The sequence below is a fragment of the Seriola aureovittata genome, chromosome 22 (genome assembly GCF_021018895.1).
Source record: "Seriola aureovittata isolate HTS-2021-v1 ecotype China chromosome 22, ASM2101889v1, whole genome shotgun sequence".
Lineage (NCBI taxonomy): Eukaryota > Metazoa > Chordata > Actinopteri > Carangiformes > Carangidae > Seriola > Seriola aureovittata.
The window spans coordinates 12,133,708-12,161,633 of record NC_079385.1 but is presented as its reverse complement, the minus strand read 5'-3'; the positions used below and the strand labels follow the sequence as shown (position 1 = coordinate 12,161,633).

Genomic DNA, 27,926 nt, shown 5'->3' with positions numbered 1-27,926 from the left:
GGATGTAAGTTCAGAGTGATATGTTTTTATTTAAATCAATGCATATTGACCAGGAAATGCTTCATCATCATCATCATCATCATCATATTATCATCGTCATAATCACAATCATCATAATAACACAACACACCATAAATCTCTGGGCATTGTAGTCTTTGAGGCCCTCAGTCAACATGGCTGCTGCAGTTTTTGCGTAGCAAACTATAATTTATTATTCTTTACACACACAGGCTATAGGAACAGGATTCAGCTAGCTAAGATACTTAGCTACCAACAACACAAGACCTGCAGACCAGGGGGTGAGAGAACGATGTTTCTGGATTTATAGAAAGAGTTTAGACGTTGCCTTTCTTTCAGTTACTGCCCCTGAGTCCCGGTTGACGGCCATGTTTACATTTGTCATTTAAATCCCTTTAAAAAATCCTTTTACCATGTTTTCACACATCTCCTCAAGATGCCAATTGTTAATGTAAAAATATACCTGATTTATAGTTTCCAGCTCATCTTTTCTATCTCTTACATTAGTGAGGTGACTATTGTTGCTGAAGTGCATCTAAACTTCATTTGCAATGCAAACTTGATCAATATTGGACTGAGGGATTAAATAATCATAAACCAAACTCTAGCTTTTGTGCATCTTGACTTATCACATATCCCACTAGCCCCAGTTTCTTACAAATAATTTTTATAAGCAACCTTTCGCTTTTTCTTATTGTTTGGAGTGTAATGAGTTTAAATGTAGCAAAAAATTGAAGTGCATGGAGATCGTAAGAGTGTGAATTCAACACTGATTTCAGTGTTCATGCAAGACATGAGCTTTGACATTTTTATTATTTAACCATGACTACTCTTGCCCAGCATTTCCTTAACCCTTTCTCCTCTTAGTTAAGTTACATTGCCTTAACCACAGTTTTACTGTGTTTTAGTCATGAAGTGCGGCTATTGGTGATAAAATAATACCCCATTGAAAAGTATGGGAAAGGAACATCATGTAGATATGTATATACTATCTGATATCTTGTAATTGGGCTGTATGATTCACCATAATGCTCTTTTTCAAATTAGTTTCACAATATAATCATTTGTAGAAAATAGAGCTAGTGTCAACGCATTAAGTAAAAAAAATTTAAGACAAAAAGGTGACTTGTTGTCTACATTATTCAATGCTGAGTTAAATCAATATGATGAATTTCAGAGACGAGGCAGCAACATTGGGCCTTTTCACACTCTGGCCAAACTCTTTCTATGCTTCTTGCAGAAACTTTACCAACTATTGATCACAAATAAAATAAAACACGACAAATAATCAAACATTACAGAGATTTTAAAACCTAAAATAAAAACGAAACATAGACATTATAAACACAACAAAAGACATACATCATGAATTGATACAGAAACCCATAAACAGTTACGTCAAAAACATTTTGGGGACTGCTGGGCCAACACACCATAGTAGAGGCTAGTATAGTAATAATATTTATCTGCATCATACCCAGGTATAAGATAACACACTATTAATATAAGTTTACTTCCAGCCAATTAAAATTGAGAGGGTACAATAGTTCTACTGTAGGGGAGCAATATGCAATGAAAGCCAACTTTTTGAGATTGTTTACCACTCAAGACACAAACGTCCTACTCTGCTAACGATAAAATGTTAAAGTTTACATGAATATTTCAAAGGCATAAATTAGGATTTTCAAGAAAACACTATGCAAAGTAAACAAACTAACTTGTTGTCAATGCATCGAGAATGTGTGCCAGTCAAACAGACTCAAATAAGTGGTGATTGCTAAGTTTATAACAGAAGGACTCTTTGGCAGTGACTACATTTTCAAGTGAGAGTGACATAGCTTCCATTGCATATTGTAGATCCTTTGGGGAAAACATAAGGGGCAACAACATGGCAAAAGGCATGGATTAAGGAAAGAAAGGAGGTGGAAATCTTTAAGGAAGTGTGACAAAACTTTCCATAAATAGCACTGCATGGAAAGATGGATGGAGAGATAAAAGGACAAGAAGGAGGAGGGGGTAAAATAGCAGCGTCTTTTTGTTCAATCCCTTGTTCATCATAATCCCTCTGGGCAGATCGTCCTTGTTAGAAAGAAAGAGAGGGAAGGGGAGAGGGAGGCCAGAGGGGAACTGATTGGGGAAATAAAGTGCAGGAGTCTGAAGTTTGTAGTCCTTAGATGGATTTTTGTAGTCCTTGCCAGGAGACAGGGTTCTCTGAGATAGTTTTTCCATGCCATAGTAGCAAACTTTCACCGCTGAGGGCGAAATCAGTCTGAGAATGAGCTCTGAACAAAGATGATGTACTTTAAAGCAAAGTCTGTGGTCCTTCATTAAAACCATTGTAGGACATCTCTGAACCAGTCCAGAAGCATAGTCCAAGTAACACCAGAAAACGTCCCCTTTTTTCATAAGATACTCATTATAATCATTTAACAAGCATCAAGTAAGCAAGAGCCTTTTTCTGAGGAAATGGGACAAATACAGGGAAATTCCAGTTAAATTCCAGTTAAATGGTTTGCTCCCCATTTAACTGATTGATAACATCCATTATGTGGTCCAGATAGGGTAGAATCTATTTCTAGCAATCCACGAATGATCATTTTGTCAATTCAGATGGTTTCCTCTTGTACATTAAACATCCATGACAAGTCTCAAGAGACTTAGGAGACTCAATGTTTGATTTCCTTTCAACATATAATCTATGTGTATCCCCAGTGTTTTCTATGTGACAAAGCACTCAAGAGGTTTCAACTATATAAATGACATCTTTTTGTGTTTATCCACAACGTTTCCCTAATTTCCTCTGAGCTTTCCAATGTTGGCTTTTTCTTTGGGATGTAGAGGTCCGACGGAGCAACAGAGGAGCATTAGGCCAGACGAGGGTGAAGGGTCCTGGGTTGGGGTCCTGGCTTTTTGGAGGAACTACTGGCTTTGGAGAGGTTTAGGAGGAGAAAGATGCAAACAAAACTAGCCGGGCACTGCCTAATACCACAAATTCCTGTCATTATTGTGAATACTGGTCCAATCGCCACCATACATACTGTAAATCCCTGAAAATTTAATCCAGTTTTTACAAGTGCTAACTGCGCGTACAACATGAGTGTCTTGTAACAGTTTAAATGATATGTGTCATTCTAATTTTTTCTCTGGGCCAATAGAAATAAATTCAGCAGCAGCCAACAGCAGCAGTAGGAGGTTGGTAGGCGAGTTGGAAGGATGATTGCTAACAAATACTGCAGTGAGAATGGCTCCAAATGGAAGAGAAAATTAGGGAACAGATAAGGTATGTGTGTGAGGGAGTGTTTTCAAGAGGGACAGAGAGGGAGACGGTTGAAAATAGAAAGAGGACGAAGAAAGGAAGACAGAAAGTGAGAGAAAGGTGTCAGTTTGAGAGTCAGATGGAGAGATACTATAACTGTCTGTGTGCATAAAACAAACTCTTCCATCTATCTCCTCTTTGAGCCCTTTAAAATTTTTGCCCTTCCAACCTTCACCCTTTGACATGCCAACCCTCCCCCCGTCCCATCACTCCTCTAGGCTACAGAGGAGATCTGTTTCTCCTCCCTATCCTCCCCGTCCGCCTCTCCGTCTCCCATCAGCGGCTGCCTCTTCTTCAGCTCTCTCTGGTATTTGGCCATCAGGGAGGCATAGATGCAGCCATACGCCGCGGCTGCAACCATCATGATGCAAACGATGCCGCAAACCACGCCGGCAATCACCACCGTGCCGATGGCGCGGCGCACACTCACAGGTCGGTAACGGGCGCGTACACAATCCGACGAGGCCTCCCCACCTCCTCCTCCTCCTCCTCCTCCACCTCCTGTGTTTGAAGAGGAGTCATCACCAGTGTTGCCGCTGTTGTCAGAAATTGGTGTTGCTCCACTGGGGTTAAGAGCGTTCCTGCTGCAAGGAGGAACACCTTTTTGTCCAGAACGGGAACCTTCACCTCCTCCGTTCTCATCTTCAAGTTGGAGGCAGTAGTTGAACATTTCCACTGGAACACCACGGATGTCTCGCCCACGCAGATCCTTCGGTAGCGTGCACTCCACTGCGTCCACTTTCCCCCCTGGAGGAGAGAGAAAGAGGTGCAGAGACAGGAGGACATGGAGAGGTCATTTATAAAATGCCTTATGCCTGTAAAGCACTCCCAATTAACTGAGTAAGAGGAAAAGATAGAGAGGGGGGGTGGATGTGCCAACACTAGGATGAGTCATGAATCACTTAACACACACACAAAGTTTGCTGTGCCCTCTACACTAAGTTGGAGATAGCCTCAACTAAGCTCTTCTATAATTCATGAGATGACATGCCAAGCTCCAGCAGAGCTCTAGTGTGTATTTGGAAGAGAGAAATATCTAAGTCACTAATTCCAAAAAGCGGCAGGAGGGTGGGGGATCTACTTTGTTATCATCACATGCTGCATTTCTCTCCACACATAGTATTCGTCTTGAGGTCACGTGTTAGAAAACCACTGGTTTGCACAGATATGTTTAGCATCAGAAACAATGAGATAAAGGCGGAGGATAATAGAAAGACAAAATGAGGAAAGTGGTATTTAGCCCCAGATGCTTTTATCTCAGCGTGTGTCAAAAGAATCCCCTTTCCAAATACAGCTCTCCCTCTCCAAATATCTCCAAATATCCCAGCTGTGTGTGCTTGAAGTGGTTCGAAGCAGATAGAAGTCAACACCGGCTGCTGTCACTAAGCTTTTTACACTTGCTCGGTGCTTTGTCTTACTTTCTATAACACATATCTTGCGTCATCTACCTTTTTAACAGATAGTGTCATGCTCTCATGTTCAACTACGAAACGTCTCCTTGTAATTTTCTCTGCTGCTCTGATGATTATTAAATTATCATGTCCGCTGTGTGTCAGTCTCAGTCTGAAGTGTACTGAACTGAGCTGGAGAGTGGAGCCCAGCAAAGCAGAAGAGAGCAGAAAGAAGCAGAAAGGAGAATGGAGCAGAAAAGAGAAGAGATGCTTCATTAGCGGGGCAGCTGAGGCTTGAGGCGCTGAGGTGAATGTAGATTTTTACACATGAAGAGAGAGCGGAGAGCAGCTGTGGTTATCTGATGTACTAACAGCCTGCAGAGACACATGGGTAACACACACAGTACACAGAAACACACAATGAGCGTGGTAATGTGCATTCACACACCAGTGCAATTATATTATGTGGCTAGAAGCACAGAGACGCACAAATGAAGCACACACCTAACCTCAGCTATCTCTGAAGTAAACTAGCATTCTCAAGTTTCCGCCCACTGCTTCGTGACTTCTTTGCCCTTTTGTCCTATCCGCTAATTCAAATCAAACACACCATTTCAAAGCTCCTGTAACATAAATCAAACAACCACCTCTGTACAGCAGCCACTCCATCCAGTGTTTAAAATCGCGGAGGTTGCAGTCACATTCCCAGGGGTTGTGTCCCAATTCCAGGTGTTGTAGGTTGGCAAGGGGCTCAAACGCTGCCCTCTCCAAACCATGGAGCCTGTTACCCGCTAGAGACAGCCACCTATTGAATAATTACAATAAAATTAATTTATTCTCTTGACTCCCAACAACAGAGAAGCATTTACTCTCATAACATTGGTTTAAAAATCAGCTGGTAACAACAGCAGAAAATTATTCTTTTTAACATCGTCACATCATCATGTTGCTGTTAAATTACAGTCATTTTCTTCTGATCTGATTTCTTTCCTCGTATTGTGTAGTTTATTTTCAGTCAGTTCTTTCTTACATCATTTTTCTGTGCTAACTGGAGTATTGACTCTCACCTACAACCTTTGACCTTCTCATTGTAGGATTATTATAATGTTTATAATCTGTGATTGTCCTTGTATTCTAGTGTTGCTCTGTGAAGGAGCATTGATTAGAAAAACACATGTTGGTGTAAAAGAGTTTGTGTGGAAATGTGTGTACCTGAGGCTCTGCAGCTCGTCCAGTAGCCCGAGAGGAACAGAGGACAGTCCGTTCAGGGACAGATCCAGACTCTGAAGACCCCCCAAACCCTGTAGAAACATGAAGACCCTTTTTTGTTTGGTCTTCTTTTCCCATACAGTTCAGTCTCTTTCCCCAATATTATTATTAGTATTATTAGTATTATTACTTTCTCTCTTTAATTCCAAGAGGCACAGCTACCATTACTTGTCAGGCTAATCTTATTTAATAAAGTGTCCCAAGTGAAGTCCTGACACAAGCTCATCCTACAGACTGCTTTGGTTCAGATAAAAGTGGATGAAAGTGTTGAGCAAATGGTTTATTACTAATTTATCACCTGGACGAGAGCCTAGTCATGTCAGCATGTCTGCTCAGGTTGGCTCTGCTCCTAAACAGAGTCTGTCGAGTCCCACCCAAGAGATGAAACAGTGTATCAGCACTATTCACATAGTAATTTGGTGGATTGACTAATTTGAAGGAATATCTCCCAAAACCCTAATACAATATGAGAGGAACTCATGAATGCAGTGCAAAATTTTGCCTACATCCTCTCTGCATCTTAGCTGAAATAAGGCTCTATAGCCTTGTTAGTGAGCCGTACTACAGATTGTACCATGGACAGTGCTTACCTGGAAGAGGTCTCTGTCCATTACTGTTAGTGAGTTGTTGTGCAGAGTCAGCCTCGTCAAGTTGGTCATGTCTCTGAATAATCCAGCTGGTAAATTATCTAGGTAGTTATTAGAGAGGTCCAGCTCCTAAAAAATACACACAAAAAATGACATCTTCACTTAAATACACACTTGCTTGTTAGACACTTAGCTGATGTTCTTATTGATAACTTAAAAACAAAATTTGTGAAAAGTGAAATTAAAAAATTCAGAAACCTGTTCCAAGAGGGAAAAAATAGATCAACTGCAACAAAAGTTTAACGCACATTCTATACCTTAAGATGACATTCCTGTTCAGAGAAATCAGTACAATGGGTGTAGAGTGTAAAAATCTACATATATCACAGATGAAACAAGCTGTCAAAATGGAGGACTACAAACTCAGACTACACAGTTTTTACAGCTTTACAGTAGATAAATGTTCAGTATCTGGTGTGCCAATAACAAACTGTAGTAGGAGAGGAACTAATGTGGTTGTATTTACCCGGCCTTTTTTGGCAGGTGCAGTAACCATCCATCATTTCCAGCTGTTCTATTTCAAATACCAAGTTGGCTGGCTTTGCACACACTATGCTATTAGTGAGCAGTCCTGCGAAACCTTGAAAATGTCAATTTTCCTTAACTTTTCAGACTGAGAGCAGAGGTTGTCTGCAATTTCTTCAATATGACACTCACCACACTTTTAAATTCAGTGTGCGAGGTCAGTGCAGAACACACTAGACATTGCCACGGTAAACAACAACGTAACAACAACCCACAACACATTCAGCTGTGAGGCGAAGAAACACTTCACTGACAACAATAAACAAAGGACTGCAGACCTCCAGAGAGGAGAGGTTAGCGAAGGCAGAGGCTCCCAGCGAGGCAAGCTTGTTGTTGGCTAGCAGGAAGGAGCGGCTCCCCGGAGGCATGAGGTGCAGGGGAGGCAGGGAAGAGAGACCCCGGCCCCCGCAGTCCACCACCAGGCCATCTGAGGAGCAGAGACAGGGAGGAGGGCAGGAGGAGGCTGGTGGCAGCAGCGCCGCCAGGAGGCAGAGGACACAGAGGAAGACTGAAGGAGGGGACAGGTCAGGAGAGAAGAAAAGAGAGAGAAAACATGGTTATTTAGTTCTTCCTGTAGATTCTCATTTCAGTGATAAGTAGAGCAGACAAGTAAATGAGATGATGTCAAAAATGATGGAGTAGTTCTAAGTATAAGTTATAATTAGAAATTAAGCTGAAGAATAATTTTTATCATTGAGACTGTCAACCAAACTGTCCACAAAATAGTCAATCATTCAGCCAATTTATTGCTGTGCATTTTGTTTGATCTACTGTATGTTACAAGTAGAAACCACAGCTTCCCTACTGTCAGTGAGCCTTGTGAAGGTGCCCTGATTCATGTGGAGAGTGGGAAAGATTCAAAAGGGAGGAGAAAAAGAAAGCAAAACAAGAAAGAAAGACCTTGAGAGGGAGGAAACAGCAGCTCAGTCCCAATAAAATACCTTCCCATGCAAGAGGCGGTTTTGATATGCTATTTAAATGCTGGAATTACACAGGAAATGTCCATTTCCACCATTTTGTGCCACAAAACAGATGTTTTCATGGATGTTTAAACATCAAGAAACTGCACAGAAGATCTGATTCTTCACTATTTGTCTGATTAAAACGATCAGTTTTGTCTTTGCTTACACAGATTTCAGATTTCTGAACAATCTTGTAAACGGAAGCCACATTCTGCACGAAAGACCGCAGCAGAACCAAAACATGGCCAGACTTGTGACAAAAATTGTTTGTGTGTGAAGCCTGCTCTATTATGGCAGCTGTCTATTCTGCAGTCACAAAGCCATCGCTTTTCATGAAAAAGCTGCACTTGTGAGTTTTCTTTTGTGTTAATGAGCAAATGAGTCTGTCTGTGGCTTTCTGTGTGTATGTTTGTGTGCATCTCGTAGCAGTCTCTCTCTCTTTAGTGACACTCATGAGGGAAATGCCCTCTGTTTTATTTCATTTTCAGTTCATTGTTATCCTGCAGACTACAGTCATTTCATCATTTCCACTCATTATCTCTGTGTCTTTCTCCAGTTCCAGCCTCCCTCTTTCATTCTGTTTTGTCGCTGTCTGCGTTTCCCTCGGTTTCCAGATAACATTATTTTATTTCATTTCTCATTTTCTTTCTTTATTTGCATCCATCAGTTCAGGTCTTTCCGTTCATTTTCGTTCATTTTTATTTGTTTCTCTGTCTGTCTTTCTTTGCATCTGTCTATCCCTCTCTCCATTCTGTAAGTCTCTCTCTTTCCCACTTGAGTGTCTTTATCTCTCTCATTCTCTTTCACTCCGAGTCTCTCGGCACCGCTCTGTATTCCCTCAGTGTCTCGTTACAGTGGCTGACTTTGTTTCCATCCAATGGCTTATCAGCACGACTTATGTTTTATCTCTCTGTGTATGTGTGAATATGTGTGTGTGTGGGCATATGCTTGTGCGCCTGTGAGCGTGTGTGTGTGTGTGTGTTAAGCACCAACAAAGCGTGATATTAAGAAAACTAACTTCGTCTAAACTCCAGACACAGACACAGCACATTTTTCTTCCAGACTCTTTGCTTCACCAGCAGATTTCATCACTTGCATCATCTGCATACTATTAGCATATATTTCTCAGCGTCTCATCACTGATAAAATATGCTTTATTTATGCCATTTAGATAATATTTTATTCCCTCTAAAGTGGTCATAAATAGTGAGAATAGAATCTAGGAAATAATTTCATCACAGAATAGACAGCACACTTTAGCCTAATTAATGATAAATGATGAGTAATGCATTCAGAATGGAAAGAAGGGCAGAACCATTTTAGAAGATTGTTTAGTTGAGACTTTTTGGACCAAATTGTGATAACATTTTAACTTGTTATAAAGGCAGAGGTGTTGCTAATAACCCGTCAACAGCAATGGCTCTGTTAAAATGTCCCAGTAACCCTGAAACCAAAGCAGATAAATGGAATTCAGCCATGAATTTACAGCTGTACTTTTCATGCTGTAACAAGTCAAAAAGTCTTCCATTAATAATACTGAATTAAAATCAGCAGTTTCAGAATTGTAGGAGCTACGATTTGTTTCAAAGCAAGATTTTGATTAAAAAACAGCTAATTGTTCAGGCCCATTAGAAGGCTCGCAGTAGTTTAATTTAATCTTAATTTAAGGGGTTATCTTGTATGCATCTCAGCCCCGCAGAGTAATTCATATTTTTAAGAGCAAATGAGCAAGTGCAAAACTGTGAGAAAACAAATACAAATTTAATTATTCATCTTGCTTTTCGTTGTTACTTCGAATTGTACGTTTCCATGGGCATTGGAAATTCTTATTACCTAATGCTTTGTGAAAACCTCCGGAAACACCATTGTATCGTTCTGAGAACACACACTCTAACAACAGTCTACAAATAGCATCTTTTCTCAGTTTGTTTTAACCTGCCAGATAGAACATGACCTCCCCCAACCAGGACACTGCCCCATTTCACAGTATGATCCAAAAATGTTCAGAGAATAACGACTGTGGCCTGGTGAGAAAAATCAGTGTGTGTGCGTGAAGTGAGCTCTTATGTTCCTGCATCCGTTATCCTCTCTGCTCCTGTATAATCCTAATCTCTGGGAAAAATTAACTCCACTTCATAAATGGATGAAAGGAAAGATTTGAAAGTATCCGGAAGCGTCCTGTGCTGTCTTACTTTTTAGTGGAAATGCTTTAGAAGGCCAATCCTTTACTGCAGCAGCTCAGTAGGAGTCTAGAAGGATTTCACTGCACAGTGGCTGTAATTTTCCCATAACAGGTTTGAAAAAGGTGCAGAAGTGCAGGATGTTTGTGAGGACAACGTAGCTCAGAGGTAGAAGCACTGTTATACAACTGAGAGAGAGAGAGAGAAACTGTGTTTATTTTGCTGCTTCTTCCTCCTATTATGTCATATTTTAAATTGCGGTCATCTTTGCGCACCATTCATCTTTCCCAGTCTGCGATATGGGCTTTATTGTGCAAAGTTATTCTTCTTCTCCCCTTAGTCTTCCTTTCCGCTTCCCTTATTGCGACCCCTGTCCTCTCCTCTCCTCCCCCTCCACTACTGTACACTATAACTCCCCCTCACCCCATCCCTCCCTCAGTGCTGAAGCCTATCTTCCAACATTTATGAGTGGTTTTAGCGGCTCTCGTGGAGGAGGTGGTTGTTGTTTCGGCTTATTTTAGCTGCTCCAAATCCTCTCTGCTGTAGTGCTCCACGCAGCCAAACCAGAAGGAAATTATTCGGCCACAGACAGAGGAAGATAGGGAGGTTCAGTCCAAATAAGTTTAAGTGGTTCTGTGCAGTTTAATTCAGTCCAAACAGACTTCTGACTAAATCTTTTATAAGAATCCCCAAACACATGCCGTAAAAGTGCTGACATTTTGGGTAAATGTACGCTGGCAAAGCTCTCAGCGATGGGAAACAAACTAAGACATGGCATTAAAATGCAACAAGATGTTCCTGTTCAACTGAAGCAAGACTTCTGAGGCAGCTCTTATAGCAGTACTGCAGAGATAGATAGATAGATTGATTAATGAGCAGTATGTCATTTTATGAGGAAATCTATTCTGTGTAGTCGTCAGAAGTGACAGTTGTAAAAGATTTACAGTCAGATTGAGCAATTATTAATGATCACTTGTCATACAATAAAACTGTAGGAAATTTTAGATAGACTATTAGAATTCTTCCTGTTTAAATTATCATCTGATTTGAATTTAAAGGATAATGCAGTCTCTTTGTATTGCTATAGAAGAAAATCAACAGTGAAGGATTTCTCTTGATAATGAAATTAATAATTTTCAAACCTCTTTTGTTACTTTCAACATCCCGGCTTACTTTTAGTTAATGTGGATCCTGGCACTGCTTACAGTCCAAGTGTGTGTCTGTGTGTGTATCAGTGTGGATGTGGGTGTTTGAAGCTCTGAAAAGCTGGAAATGAAACATTCGTCCTAGGTAGTCTTTGAAGTAGGACAATTAACTGTCAGGTTATATTTGCATCTTTGTGTGTGTGTGTGTGTGTGTGTGTGTGTGTGTGTGTGTGTGGTCACAGGGCTGTCTTGCAATAATCTCCTGCCTATTCAGTTTCTCCATTTGTTCAAAGTTTTATTGTAGGGTTATACACTCACGCACATACATCTTTTTGAAAAACAAAACACAAAACAAAACAATTAATTAATTTTTACTGATGGTCAACCTTCATGGGCACAAAACCTAAACTACAAAAAACTAATTTCTGGTATCATATGATGTTTGACAATGTCTCCTAGACGACGCCGCATGACAACTCTGGGGCCTCAGCTGTCTGTAAGTCTATATCCAGGGGCCCCTTACTGACACTGGACCCAGCTATGATGTCATCACCATAGACACTTCTGTTACTGAGCCCAGTCGCATGTTACCAGGGGCCAAGCTGTTTTCCATGCAAGCAGCAGACTTGGTGCTATCTTGTTACTAGAACGACCAGCTGTCGTCCACACAACACACTCACTCACTCGCCGGTATTTCTTAACTCTTTAATGTTTTACATGGTGCTCTGAGCAAGAGTCTGACGCAAATCCATCATGCTGCTGAGATGGCACAGAGTTTAGAGCTGACTCCTGTTTGACTCTTGATACCTGTGACAACATTGTTGTGTACCATCATAGATAACAACCCCTAAATGTCCTTAGCTGGAAAATCTGCTGTCTAGCACAAAAAAAAACATATTCAGCAGTTGTGCTTAAACAATTTGCTGGTTGCAGCTTTTTTTGTTTAAAAAAATGTTAAGACATTCTTCTTCTCTCTGTTTTATTTCATTGTTAATTCAATATCATTAGGTATTTTGGATTATCGCTTCAGGTAAAACAAGCAATTTGAAGATGTCACCTTGGGCTTTTCACCATTCCTTTTCTGGACTTAACGATTAATTAATTAGATTAATTCATCATGAATTTATATTTAAAATATTTTAGTTGTTAAATAAGCCTAAAATGTTGTAAATAAAGGATGATTTTAAAAAGACAAACTGGTCAGTTCTCTATAAGATTTCCATAACATCAAGAAATGCCCTATAGTAGCAATAAAGTTAGAATAATGCTATATACATATACATATACATATATATACAATATTGTATACATGATTACAGTTACATTTTGGCTCCAGTTTGACATCAAAGGCATTTAAGTAAGTGATGATCAGAGACCTGATAGACAGATATGTGATAATGCATAGACGACCAAGAGGAGAAGAAGTATCTTAAAATGTGTAATTTATCATATATCATGTGTTATATCAACACACTGTCAATCCTGTTTGTTTATCTGCAGCAACAGTTTCTGTGTAATTTGTCTGGCTGTTACATGTCTGATCTCTGCTGTAACGCAAGACCTCATTTAGTTAGCAGATGGAAAAGAGCCAGCCAGTGTGTGCGTGTGTGTTCGCCTTGAATGTTTATGTGTGTTTGAATCTCTATATACACTGCACAGTCTACTGCCTCACTGAATGCATGGCTTTTCTGGCGTAGTATAAAAAGGTATAAAAGAATACACAACACACACATAATTTCAAGGTCCCAGCAGTACCACCACGTTATTTCAACATTGACAATGTAATGCTGTGTTACCGTAGCAACCAAGTGCTGCAGATGATGTTAAAGAGAAAAGATGAGGCATGAGGAAAGAAGTTTTTTGGTTCACATTAAATCCCATCCTTTCACCACATTATCTCTCCTCTCTCACACGCACAACCTCTCCGCCTTTCTCTCAGGCACGACCGCGAGAATTGCTTACTCACACACAGGACGTCATGGTCGCACACACGTACTGAACACACATGGTGAGACCCATACACACACACACACACAGCAGTTGAGGATAAGCAGGGACAGGGTGTGGGGGTTTAGGTTGTGCTCCTGCTGACAGTGTGATGAGGAGAGGAGAGGAAAGAAGAGAGGAGGGGATTCGACTTTCTCCAGAATCTCGATTTTTATACATTACTTCTTTAACTTTTCCCTATGGGATCACCTCCTATTATCTCTCCCTATTTCTGTCTTCCCTCTTTCTCTGTCACCCCCTGTGTTTACTCTTGTCCCTCTTTCAACCTCCATTTCTCTCCCACCTAATCTCTCTCAGTCTCTGTCTCCCCTGTCCATTTCTCATGAATTCTGCATCGGCAAGACAGAATCATTATTCTGACTTAGAGGGGCGAGTGGGTAATGTGTAGGCTGATCTGCCTCTTTATTTCATGCATCTGTATCAATTTGTGGTGACACACACACACACACACACACACACACAAACACACACACACACATACACACATACACACACACATGCTTCTTCACACACCAGTATGGCCCATGGGAGAGTGTGACATGCAATGACATTGTTTTTGTGATAGTGGCTATTAATTAGGGGGAGTGACAAAGAGAGGGAGAGATAAGGGGATAAGAACAAAGGGGGAAGAAGTGGTAGAAAACAAATTATCAGTAAAGCATAATTTTAGGCCATTCTCAGCAAATACCAGTTATAGATTTCACAGTAACACCATCTCTTTGATGGATGTTGATTCTTTTTCTACTAACTGCTCAACTGGGCATCAGTCCGAGGCTGAGTACATTCTGAATTTAGAGAAAAAATGAAGGATGCTTGGCTTTTGATGTCACATCCGCATTAATGTGACTGGAATAGAATATACCTTGGATCTTTGACAGGTCCTAATGTAGTTCGCACTCAATCCTCAAAAGGGATGGATTGACAGATGATATTGATCCAGACTGCACGTACACATACACGTACATGTACACACACACACACACACACACACACACACACACACACACACACACACACACATGCACACACAGTTGTCATGATGTGGTTTTAATGCCAGTGTTTTATGAGTTTTTAGTTGATTATTTTGTTGTCTTGAGTACTGTTTGAAAAAAATTAGCTAGATAGATGGATAGATTTGTTATCTTGCTAATTGGATGCCCTTTTCATTGAGTTGTGGAGTGTTCACAAAGACAAATTGAGCACATCTCAAATAGCTTTATTATCCAAAACCATTATCAACCATTTTCTATGATTACTTGGTGAGTAAAGTACTTTTTTCTATAAAGCATGGGCTTTGCTACGATCATCATAGCTTATCAGCCTCACGTCGGATCCATATACTAGACTTGCTTTGAGTGTAATACTGTATCAGTATCGTTTGGCGAAGCTGAACTGCAGTGGTGCTGTTTGTGGAGCAGAGGATTATCCAGATTTATCCCTGGCAATGTCCTTTGAAAGTGGGCCAGTATCATGTGTTTGTGTGCTTGAACTAGCACATTCCTGTTGTACCTGCACCAAACTAAACTGTGGTCAAAAGAGGAGTGAAAATAAACCTGGTGTACTGCACTTACAGGCATTGTGCATGCATTTCTCTGCATGCATCGTGTACAGCTGGAGCCAGTACAAGGTCACCTCGGCAGCAGGAATCTTTCCCACATGACGCTAGTAGCAAAGCTGACGTAAAATTATCACAGCAACAAATTACACTTTAATTCATCCAGCAAGGATGTCAGGGGTCAAAACACAGTGTGCTGAGAGAATATAATATTTCTGTGTGTGTACCTTTGAGCCCTACGTCTCAAAATACCTAGAAATTGCAGTAATAGCTATTGATCACATACCTGAATTTGCCAGATGCTATAGATTGTTTGTCAACAAGCTGTTATTTCAGTTTTTATTTAACTCCAAGTCTCATATAACACTATGTGAAAGGATCAGGCTCCAGTTCAACCCGAATACTGCACAGAGACACGTACTGTGTCACACTGCTGTGGCTTCATGCCAAACCCAACATACCAGCAGGGTTGAAAAGTGCCACCAGGTACTAACTACCCAGCGATGAATTTAACTTTTTACTGCACCCTCACAGCTGACCAGTGTCTTTAAATAGTTAAAATGAAATTAGCTTGTTAAACAGTCGATTTAACAACTTGATAGCTGCTGCAGGCAGAAAAGAAGTTAGTTTTCACTGCGATACAGCCAGTTGAGCCCCAGTATGGCTCTGTTCCAAACCTAATGCTACTCCCTTAGTCACTGCACTGTATTACAGCTGTATTCCAAGCATAATGCTACAACCTTAGTCACTGTATTATGGCTCCATTCCAAACCAAATGTTTTAACCTCAGTTGATGTATTAAGTCTCCTTTCGAAGCCAAATCCTGACTGCTTTCTCTCCCTCCCTCTGTCACTTTCTCTGTCACTCTTTTGATCGGAAGCTATGTGGTCAGTTAATCTGTCGGCTTTGCAGCAAGGTGCATAAACACACACACACACACACACACACACACACACACACACACGGTATGACCAGTTAAGCTACAGTGTGTGTGTTTATGTGTGTGTGAATAGGGATGAAGTCATGCTAGCTTGTGTGCTAATGTGTGTGTGTGTGTGTTGTGTCAAATGAGACAGTCTGCTGGGATCACGGAGGCCTGGAGGCACCATATGGTCTCTGTGTCGCTCATAGACCTCTCTGTTCCCCTCTCTCGCCTCTGCTCCTTCATCCTTTCTTCTCCTCACTGTCTTCTCTCTTTCACTACGCCGCTTTGATCTGGCATCTCTTTTCCTCCTCCCCTCCACTCCCCACTGTTTCCATCTCTTTTCTCACTTCCTCTGTCTCGCTCTTTCCGTCACTCACATTTTATATTCTCCACCTCTAGTTTGCACTCTTTTTAAACTTATATTGTCTTTTTCTGTGCCAATCTCTTTCACTTTAGACCCTTTTACTTTTTAGTTTCTTGACATTTTGGTTCCACTTTCTTGTACTTCACCCTTTAGGGTGTGTTGGCCTATAGCCTTATGGTTATTAATGCTTTGTAAATCAGTTATAGTTCATTAATAGGCACAACGTTGAGGTTGTTATGGGTTGTGAAAAATTCCTCTGGTTGGTTTTTATCCTTTAGCATATACTTTTTTTTTTAGCTCTTCAATTCATCTGGGAGACCCTCGAATAGCATTTGTCTTCTTGGAAAAAACTACAAAAAATCAGAAACAAAATCCATTTATTAATATATTTAAGTTCAGACTTGGTTACTAATCACAAAAGACTGAAAGCCACAACCATGTATTAATGAATTACCAACATTTATTACTGCATTTTTATGAAATAGAAAGGACAAACACAAGTCAGAGGAGCTTTTCACAACCCTGAAAGCCGGAATCATACTTATGATTTACTGCTAAGATTTGTAAACAATAAGTTACAAGAGTTAAAATAAGAATATTTCCAGTGAACATTTATTCATTTAAATAATGATTTAAATATTTTCTGATTATGAAACAATCCACCAATTACAAATCATTTTCTCAATATACACGTTTTTAGTGAAAGAAGTTATGCAATGAACTGTGATAAGAAAAAAAAATGTATTTATAATTTGGCACAAAAGAATTTACTTCTAGCCACAGCAGTTTAAATTGGCTTTGATGCTCAAACAAAAAAAAACCCCATAAAACATCCTCCACAGCCTGTCAGTAATATCATTTCGCTTTCTGCCCCATGCAGGTCACAAAACTCCATCATAGTTGTACGGCCATTAGTTGGAAATATGGCAGACACTGGCTGACACTGAAGAATACTAACACTTCTGGACAGACTCTTTACATTTTTCTTTTTGATCTGTTTTCTGTCACACAAAGAGCTTCTTGCTGTAGCCTATGGGCACACCTTTTAGTTTTGTGACATTTCAAAGGTTTGCACAGCGTTAGCATGGCAGTTGGCTGGAAACACACCTCTAAACCAACTTCATCCGCTTTGGAAGGAAACAGATCCTTGATTATTTGACTCTCAGCAGTGTAGTAATCTGACATATTTGTTGGCTCTGATTTTTTTGGGAGGCTTACCCCTTTCTACTCCTATTATATGCATGATCTTCCAGTGTCTCAGTGTGTGTGTCAGCGCATGTCACATAATGGCAGAGATCAGAGAGCTTCCAATCTTTGCAAGAGAAATACAGAGAGACAGTGATAAAGCAAAGGAGAGAGTCAGAGAAAACGCCTGTTATAAAAAAAGCTTGGCAATATTGATAACGTTGATTTTGTGTCAATGAAGTGTACTCAACTGAAGTGAGACTGTCTGGCAATATTGTGTTACATTCATGCCAAGAATGTAATTTTGAATTTTGATGAATTCCCGTTCCTAAAAGGCTTGAGCAATATTGTTAGTGTAATATTTACGGTGATAAAGTGTAATGAAATACACTGAGAGAGGTAAACCAAGGCAGATAATGGAGATAAATTGAACTGAATTTAATGCAGTTACGAGAGAGGGATGAAGAAAAGGTAGAGGACAGGTGAAGAGAAAAAGGAGGAGGTACGCGGTGGTGTGACAGAGACAGAGGGAGGCTGAGCGGCCCAGAGGGAGGTATATCTATCGACTTAGAGGTGCTGTGTGGGTGTGTGGAGGTTCTGACAGATTGTGTTGCCCTGTTATTTAGTGTCCTCAGTGTTACACAGCGGTTTGTGGGGTCGTTTTTGCCAGACACCTCTGGAACAATACCTCACCATCAGGAGGACAAAGATCCCCCAATTTGGGGGTCTCTTTTGATTTTTTGTAAAATCATTTGTTTTCTGTGGCGAGTGCAGCGTGTGTTCATATGTGCATGCTCATGTCATATAAGACGTATAACAAAAGAGAGAAAAAATGCAGAGAGGAAATCCTTGTGTTTGCCTATTAGCAGAGGAAGTGTCTGGAATCTCTCAGAGAGCAGGATCCATCCACTCCACCGCCTAATCCACAGCACTCACACACACACACACACACACACACACACACACATACACATGCGTGCATAAGGCTGTCGTATCTGTTGCTATGCCACCCGACTTCTGATGGATTTTTGTTTTGACTGAGTGTACCCATGGTATGAGGTGGAAAAAGAGAGAAAGATTATGGGCAGAAAGAGACAGGGAAACAGGGAGGAGCAAAGCAGAAAGAGGGAAGGAGAGGCAGGTGAAAAAGGGGAAGAAAGGGGAAGTGAGATGTGAGAAGTATAATATGAGGGGGGAAATGCAGAAGACAAAATGAAAGAAAGGAAGGGGAGAGGGGATATAAAATGAAAGAAAGGTAAAAGGGGTAGAAAAGGAAGGGAAGGGAAAAGCAGACAAATAACCTGCAGGTCTCTCCTCCATCATTCCTTCCCCACTTTGTTTTGTTTCTACAGACTGGCGGCATTAATACATACAGTAATGTGGCATTTCACTGGAGGACTTGGCACGTGGCCACAGCATACTCAAAGCCCTCATCCTTTGCCTTTGCCTTTGCCTTTGCCTGTGTGTGTGTGTGTGTGTGTGTGTGTGTGTGTTGTGCATGTGCTCAAGCATGCTGGGTGTGCTAACATTAGCAGCTGTCAAAACAGACAGTGTTCCTCCTTTCATGCGTAGTTAGGAGTACAATAGATGGGAATAAAATAGAGCAGAGTTGAGTAGGAACAGAGGACCATTATTTATTTTCCTTTTGTCAGTTTCTCTCATCTTTCTAATTTTTTCTCTTCTCTTAATCTACTTTTCGTTTGGTCGACTCACCAGGTCTGGCCAAGTGGGTGGTAGCACTGGGAGGGGGGAGGCCTATGCCCCCAGGGAGGTGGGTGTGGGGGGGCATGACACAGAGCTCTGCAGCCTTCCTCTGTCGGAGGGGCGGGGCTATGCGGATGTCAAGCCGCCATGCCTGCAGCCTCCACTAGGGCGGTGACTGCGAAAAGCTACACCAAAACACCTAAGGAGAGAGAGGAGACACAAGTGAGACAAACAAATGATCAATTATCTCCTATTTGCACATTCAGACATTTACAAATACGAATTCTGAGGCCGTATCTCATGAATTTGTTACCGCACAGAGCCACACAAACTAACGTGCACACACACTCATGCATACACACACACGTATACGCCAGCAGCAGTGAAGGCTAGCGCAGCAGGAGGCTGTATATGTGTGCGCTCATTTTTGTGAGATGACTTCCTTGCATACATTAAATGTGTTTGTGCATTTGTGTGTTTGAGACTGTGCAAGCTTGTGTGCATATGTGCGTGTGCGTGTGTGCAAGCATCACAAACAGCCCCCTGGTATTTCATAGGCATAAATAATAGATGTGTATGTCTTTGGCAGTTTACACAATCAGTTTGCCTTTCCCACAGACAGACCCCCCACTGCTACTGTCTGGCATAGACACGGACACAGAGAGAGAGACAAAGCAAGAATGCCACCGGGAGCGAGCGATGGAGGGAAAAGATAGAGAAGGATAAGGGTAGAAACTGATAAATACAGAGAGAGATATGGAGGGGGAGAAAAAGTGGAATATACTTCAGATTGAAGAGGATAAGAAAGAAATTATGGGAGGAATGATGAAAGGAGACTTGTTTTTGTATGTGTGATACTGCCAAACTACCCTTGAGCAAGGCACCAAGTGCGCAGGAAGCGGTGGAGTGACATAACTAAAGGTAACATAGCAACAGCTGACCTCAGCTGAATCTGTTGCTTGCTGAGTAAACAATAACAAGAATGTCATCTCTAGAGAACATCAAGTTCCTGAAATGCTGAAAAAGGTTTTTATATCAGCTCTGAAAACTCAGTTTATGCATGTGGTCCACCAACATAATTTTCCAATAAAGAATATCACATCAAGTTTCATAAGACAGCTCTGTAGAACACATTTGAAATAACAGAAAACAGTGGTGCAAAAGAACCAATCTTGTGATTGCTTGCAATTGGTTGGTTTGCTGTATCAGTCGGATAGATGGAGGTATGACCCATTTCAATTACAGCAGCGTAATGAAACACATCCCACATGCATTGAAAAAGAGTCTTCTTGTCAATATGGAGTCATTAAAGTGATAGTAGGTGGGAAATTACCATGGGAGAAAACTTGTTGGAACCTCAATACCACATGACAGATGCACGCTGTAGACTCGCACCTCCTGGGCCAATCAGTGTAATTTTGAAAATGCTGGAGTACTGCTGCGAGATGTGTCTTTTCCTAAACTATCATCAAAACCCAATCAACAGTGTGTAAAATATTGCGCTAATCAGATTAGGCTGTTGTTCAGTGGTTAGCTGTTTGTGGAGGAAACTTACAGGAGAAGACACAGGGCAGACTTGTTTCTGCACAGCTCATTTTGACATCAGGTTGAATAGAGGTGAATGTGCATTTGTGCACGTGTTTGCACTCTGTGGATGCATGTGTAGTGATTATGTAAATTTGCACCTGTAGCACCATGAATAGGCATGTTAAGCAAACATGATCCAGAGTAGCAGGAGGATTAAGTGGATGCGTGGAAAGAAAAGAAAGATGAAACATTTGATAGATGGATCTAGATGAGGACAGACAGAAAGATAGATATATGTTCAACTTTCTGTGCATATAGTCAGTGTTGGTAAGTTATTTACAGCTGGTTGTATATGACTTAGTGGCAACTGGAGGAGAGGAGAAGTGGGAGAGTGGTGAAATAAGAGAGGGTGACGAAGAGGAAAAGAGGTGTAGAAAAGGCAGTGATGAAAGAATAAAAGGAGAATATAGGCGAGGCAGGAAATGCCTGAAGGGGAGGGGAGGTAAAAATAAGTTCTATGGGTAAACAGGGAGGACATTAAAATTCTCCTCCACGACCTCCCTACTGTTTTGGTGTGTGTGTTGAGTGTGTGATTGTGTATGTGAGCCCCAGTGGTGCTATTTGTGTTATCATTATTGCTATTAGTACCTGCCAGACACTGAGCAAAAAATAAAACACTCGTCTAATCTCTCAGCTCTCTCATCTCTTTCTTTATACTCTCTCTTACTCCCTCCTTTCCCCTCCAATGTTTATTCCTCTGTCTTCTTGTCTTTTCTCTTTCTTCATGACCTTCATCTTTCAATATATGCCACATCCTTTTCTTTCTGTCCTATCTCTCTCATCCTATCTCTCCCTCTCCTTGTCTCTTTCTCTCCTTGACAAAGCAACGGAGGCATGTACCGAGGATATTCGGCAGATGGATTTCCTGCATGTGATTAAAGTCACATTAGCCAGGCTCTACTGGGAAATTTGAGTTGTTCTTTTCAAATGAGCACATGAGCTACATTTGAAAAATTCAGAAGCGCGGATGAGAAATGGAAGGAACTCAAGGAATTTGGGAGGATTCCTGTCTCTGATGCAAATTTCAAGATGTTTTTCCCTTTTCAGTTTGCTGAGTGATGTGAATCTATTACAGGACTGAAATGGTGGAAGAGGGGAGCTGTTTTTTTTGTTTAAAACCTGACATGAATATATGATTATTTACTGTATTATTTGCTGTGTGTTTATATGACAGCATAGGTTTTTGCTGATCTTTTGCATTCAGTATTGTTTATCATTTTACTTAGATACTGTAGAATTTTTGAGAAGGCATTCTTCACACATAGAGATGAATGCTATTTATCCATTGTTGTAGTTATTCATCACATCATCACATTAAACATTTTTGCGTCAATTTCTAGCTGTGTGAGATCAATCTTTAATTCCTGCTTCAGCTTTGGGGCTGTAAGTGTTGCCTTGGTTTGCATGTTGGCCATTTATCAAATGATTCATGGATTTGTGTATGTTTGTTTTGATTTATTTTGAGCAGGAAAACAGTTTGGTGGGAAAGCAGCGTGCCACTTTATGAGCAGAGGGAAAAATCACTCAGTTATTTTGAATGTCTGCATTGATATTAAATGGTAGACTGAGCTTATATCAAGTTTATAGCCAAATGCTTGTTGTTGCTTGTTGGCCTTTTACTCACACATCATCATTGTTGATTGTTTTCTGTGCCATCTAAAAAGAAAATGTGTATCAATACATGTGGTGAAATGTGCAAAAATGTCATGTGCACAATCATGCTGGAATTGTCCTTTAAATGATGTATTGGAGGTGGAGCAGAAGGTCACCTCTGCAGCCACGTATTACTGTTCACCCATCAGTTCCCATCATGCTGAATGGGTGCTGTGGTGGCAAGCCTGCCTGTCAGGCTATTCTCAGAAAGCTTTTTTTACCAATTTGACCTGGACACAGGGGCAGCTAAAATCCCCACATGCGCCCATGCACACGTTCATGCACACACACACACACGCACACACGCACACACACACACACACGTGTAAACACTCGGGTGTCCAAGTGGCCCCTGCATGTTGGGGAATCAAGTATCACCTCCTTCCCTCTTCTAGGCTGTTCCGTTCCTCTTTTCTAACCTCTCGTCTTTCCATCCTATTTTTTCTTTGTGTGTATTCCACTAATTGTTTCCTGTCCGCACTTAAGCCGGATTTATTCTCCACAGGGGTGTTGCACAGGCTTCGTGCACAGCTCCAACACACATTTCCTCAAAAATTTTACCACACACTTGGGGGCTGAGATAACAAGTAGACACATTGACTGCGAGTGGTCAGCTTGGGCTCTTTCTATTTTCTCCTATGTGTTTCTGATACAGGTAGAGTTAGTTGAAATGAAGCAGCAAGACTCAGCAATCTTCTCTTTTCCATTCATGCTTGACAAATTTTTACTTTGTGATTTAGCAAAGCCAAATCCAGTGCAATCCTTTTCCTTTTCCATTACACTGCATCAAAGTCAACAAAAGAATGGGTATATGTTGATTGTACAGCTCACTAATCTTGTTTACTGTAGCCAGACAAATAAGTATTTTTTGATCCATCTAGCAAAGCCATCTCTAGTGCAAACCTCCCCGTCATCGCTGCTTATGATAAAGTAAATGAAAGAGTATAAATACGTTTGCCTCAGGTGTATAATGAATGCACAACAGCTGAATAATGTACAACACAGCCATTTAGTGTTGTGTTGGTGCTACAACAGGCAATGTTATTCAACAATAAATCAATTCCATCTACTACAATACAACCAAAACACCTTGATGGAGAAGCTTTAATCCTGCTGTACTCGGCACTGGAGTGTGTGTGTGTGTGTCTGTGTCTGTGTGTCTGTGTGTGTGTGTGTGTGTGTGTGAGTGAACTTGCATATGTGTTCCTGCCTTTGCCCGATTTGCCCACTTAAACCCGTTTTCCAGAGTGTTCCATCTCTTTTGTGTCAGGCCTACTCGGCTTGACTAATAGTTTTTAATCAATATGGCTGGAATTTTGTCTAATTTGCAACCCAATTGAAATCCTCCAGCACACAAGGGGACAGTTATCCATGTGTGAAGGCAGGTGTACGTGTGTGTGTGTGTGTGTGTGTGTGTGTGTGTGTGTGTGTGTGTGTGTGTGTGTGTGTGTGTGTGTGTGTGTGTGAGTGTGTGTGTGAGTGTATGTGTGTGTGCGCGCCTGTGTGACTGTGCGGCCCTTGAATAAGTGACAGAGACACACAGCCCAATCATTCAATTATGTCTTCACACACACACATTAGCATCTAGCAGTTTGCTGGTGTTTAAGAGGTTCATCAATGTCAAATCATTTGACAAAACAAAACCATTGATTTACAATAGAGAGGGACAAGGAATAAAAGGTCATAATGAGTGCATACATGCAGTTGTATGTTCCTGTATTTTTGTGTGTGTGTGTGTGTGTGTGTGTGTGTGTGTGTGTGTGTGTGTTTGTGTAGGTGTGGTTGCTAACAAAGGCAGAGAGAGGCAGCCAAGCTCCCTAGATCAATTTTTAATGGCTTTGTTACACAGGAGATGGGGGAGATTGGGGCAACATAACACACACACAAACATGCGCGCACGTACATACACACACACACACACCTAAGCACATGCCGATAGCTTGACAAATAGATCCACATATGCGTTGACAGGCACATGGTGCAAAAATATGTTCAGATATATAGTTACACATGCATGGAGGTATGTAGACACATACTGTACACAAACACACACACTGAGTGTGCATGTGTCCAAAAACACACTAATTATGTACAAACATAAATGTACATACGTAGCGTACACATCATATGGCAGGCACACATGGGTATGAAAGCATATGCTGGAGGAAAATATTATAATTTATATTAACATGTATTATGTTGTTTTTTTCTATTAAATTAACAACAAGCTAAAGTAAGAAAGATGCTCAGTTGTGGCTTCAGTGGGAAAAGGATTTTGCATGTGACAGCTAATTCTCATTAAACTATAATGTCATTTAGACTTTGCATTTTTATCTTACACCACCATATAACATATTTTTCACTTAATTGTTCTTACAGCACTATTTTTCTTATTAAGGTGGGTTACCTGAATGTACATATTCAGCATTCATGGCTACAGTAAAATGTGCATAAAATTGAAATTTGTATTTTGGTTAAGTGCATCAATAACATCATCCAGACTGTTGACACTTTTCACAACAGCTGTCAGACTAGTCTGAGGTTTTAGCCATGTTATTAGTAGACATATCAAATTTCTTAACTTACCACAGAGCCAGTTAGTGATCATTATTGTTTTTCTCTGGGATTATGTTAGAATGCATCTACATTACTTGAAGGATGCTCAGACAGTTCCCTTTCATTTTTAGCTAATGTAGCGAGGAAAAAGAGCCCCGAAGACATTAGGGTGGAATGCCTCCCACCCAATGCATCATCATATAATCACTGTGCAGCTCATGCAAGTGAATTACTTTTATGTCACACCTTCCAAAACAGGGTTAGAGTCTGGAAAGTGTTATACAGCAGTGAGAAACAGCATCACTCACTACACACTGGGCTCCAGACAGAGAATCAACAGGACACCATGTAATAGAACTTATCAAAGGTTTCAAATTGATTAAAATTACATAAGATGCTGTGAAGGTCAGAGAAGAAGTGAGAGTAGAAACATAGATAGAAAGATAGAAACGAGCAATAAAGTGTTATTGCTGTAATAAATATTCACAATAAATCCACAAAAAGATTGTAGCTATCTATAAGTTAAATTAATTTGTCTATGAAGTTTGCATCAAATGTTTGCTTTGTTTTTTTTAAGGAAAAATGGACAGATCACATTAATTGCATTGTATTGAATGTGGAGGTATAGTTGAAGGATAAAGGATACAAGCAGTAGTTAAACTCAGATCACACTGATGTTACACCTGCTGTATTAGCTCTCATATTGGGTACTCGGTGTTAGTGATAGACTCCACCAAGCCCTCAGAGATACAGTAGCACTGTCAGGTGCAGCAGTGTTGGTGTGGTGGCCAAATGCGGGCCTGCAGGTCACATGACACCCTGAGTTTTAGAGACACATGTGCATTACAAAATAAATGACTGTACAACATTCAATGAGCAATATGTAGAGGCAAAAGATTTTGTGATTTCCAATGTTTGAACTGTTAGACTTTATATATTTTAAAAATGTTTTATTTTATTCAAAATAACATTTTTGTATCCTTCATGTTCGGTTAGCCAGACAGAGCTAGATAAGGACAAACCCTGAGCTGGAAGTGACTGAAACTTTTTGGTCATTTTCACTGGGTGAGCAGCTCTCACTGAAAAGAATGGATTGCCATGTTTGAATACTTTGTGCAATTTTTATTAGGTTTTTGAGTGGTAGCCCTGGTAAATTATAACATTAGCTGTAGACACAAAAAAAAACCTTTTTATGTTGCAGTGTATTAATTTTAGCTTGATTCCCACAGATTATGCACCAGGAGGTTTGGCACACACAGGCAAAGATTTTCCATAAGACTTAATTTCCTTTTAAAATCAACTGGCCTGTTGCAGAAATAAAAATAGCAATGCCTTATACTGTTCCCTAATATCATATTATCACACATTTAGACGAGACCATTTACTGTTTATGTCTTGCAGGGTATGTTGTTATTTTCATACATTAGAGCCTTAAGTAGTAACAGCATAATGTTTCTTCTATGCACTTTTGTCGGATAAGTTATTACGACTGTCTCTCCTTGTCCATGCACTTGTTTGTGTTTAACTGTTAAAAAAAATCACTGAATACTCCTGTCGAACTGAACCCCACATGAATCATACGGCCATATTTGTATGTTAATAAACTACTGATGCTCTCACCTTCTGCCCGAAACCACAGCCCCAAAATTACCCTGAATGTACATGTTGTGTGTATCTATGAAATAGGTTGACGTTTTCAGCATCCAGCCCCTCACAGCATGCACTTTTGGCCCTATCAAAAAAAAACAATTGTTTGTGGAGGAAAAAAAAAGGCAAGTCTGTCTCTGTCTGCAATTTACTTTGTGTGACAGTACATCTTTAATTCCAGTTGTATAATGAGATTAAAAGCAGTTTTGATGAAGTGTGTGTGTGTGTGTGTGTGTGTGTGTGTGTGTGTGTGTGTGTGTTTGAGTGAGATGAACTAACACCACAAACACACTTACCTTTTGACCAAATATCTCAGACAGCACCAGCCTTATAGATTTCTGCCTTCAGCCATCCCCCCCAAAAATATCCAAAAAATTAAAAAAGATTCAAAACATAGAAGAAAAACTGTCCCCACTTCAGGTAAAGAAATCCATACATTCAAGATCCTGGTGAAATGAATAATGTAAGAATAATCCCGCTTTCTGTACAGAGACAATCCCCCTGGCTTCCCTTCAACCCACCAATGAATTGTAAAAATGAGGGATTGTAGAAAAAAAAACGAGGGGAAGAGAGGCTTAGAGACACAAGAGGAGGGAAGAGACGATAAGGTCCTTAGAGGGAGAGGGATGGAGATAGTTAATCCTTTTCTTCGGATCTATTCCCTATATGAATGATACGTCCAGCGCCGTCCTGCTCACTGGCTTGTGTGCTGCTGTGTGCGTCTGAGAGGCGTGAGTGTGTGTGTGTGTGTGTGTGTGAAAGAGAGAGATAGACAGAGAGAGAGAGAGAGACGAAGTGTGTGTGTGTGTGTGAGAGAGAGAGAGAGAGAGACAACGGCGTTAGGTTGCTGGCGTCACGCGCTAGCCCTTCTGTGTGTCGCTATGTTTGTGATTCCTGCACTCAGCACGCGTCAGAGTGTGTGTGTGTGTTTATCCGCACATGTACACTTTAGGGTTGTCTTTCCGGTGTGTATGTGTGTGTGTGTGTGTGTGTGTGTGTGTGTGTGTGTGTGTGTGTGTGTGCCCCCACCTCCCCTTCTTCTTTTCCGTATGTGTGTGCAGTCGTGCATGTGGCAGGAGAATGTGTGTGTGTGTGTGTGTGTGTGTGTGTGTGTGTGTGTGTGTGTGTGTGTGTGTTTGTGTGTGTGTGTGTGTGTCTTGTCAAATATAGTAACATTAGTGTATGCTGCTTCTGTCTGCCTGCAGCTCTCCCACTGTGACAGAGAGAGGATGAGGGAGGTGGAATACAGAGAGAGTGATAATACGAAAGAGTGAGAGCCAAGAGAGAGAG

The 27,926-nt window shown here is 40.7% G+C and overlaps 2 protein-coding genes across 3 annotated transcripts in view; one reads left to right on the top strand and one right to left on the bottom strand.

Moving 5' to 3' along the window:
• cacna2d4a (calcium channel, voltage-dependent, alpha 2/delta subunit 4a) overlaps nucleotides 1-27,926 on the top strand; it is an 87,394-nt gene that overhangs the window by 27,287 nt on the left and 32,181 nt on the right. The gene's annotated exons all lie outside the window — the stretch shown is intronic.
• lrtm2a (leucine-rich repeats and transmembrane domains 2a) lies at nucleotides 10-27,619 on the bottom strand. Of its 2 annotated transcripts, none has more exons than XM_056367492.1 (7): nucleotides 26,933-27,619; nucleotides 19,203-19,392; nucleotides 7,445-7,674; nucleotides 6,585-6,710; nucleotides 5,938-6,026; nucleotides 5,373-5,530; nucleotides 10-4,081 (listed from the first exon to the last, which is right to left on the bottom strand). In XM_056367492.1, the coding sequence occupies exons 2-7, from the start codon at nucleotides 19,276-19,278 to the stop codon at nucleotides 3,549-3,551; spliced, it is 1,212 nt and encodes a 403-aa protein (XP_056223467.1). In that variant the 5' UTR covers nucleotides 19,279-19,392; nucleotides 26,933-27,619; the 3' UTR covers nucleotides 10-3,548. The 2 variants fall into 2 exon arrangements, with proteins under 2 accessions (XP_056223467.1, XP_056223468.1); XM_056367493.1 differs by lacking the exon at nucleotides 26,933-27,619 and adding an exon at nucleotides 25,673-25,802.

Bases quoted from the DNA above. Each gene is read 5' to 3' on its own strand.
- lrtm2a (XM_056367492.1), bottom strand. From the start codon at position 19,278: ATGCCCCCCCACACCCACCTCCCTGGGGGCATAGGCCTCCCCCCTCCC. The intron at 7,675-19,202 runs GTGAGTCGACCA...CCCCTCCTTCAG, and splicing joins CACCCACTTGGCCAGACCTG to TCTTCCTCTGTGTCCTCTGC. The intron at 6,711-7,444 runs GTCTGCAGTCCT...TGTATTTTTTAG, and splicing joins CTAACCTCTCCTCTCTGGAG to GAGCTGGACCTCTCTAATAA.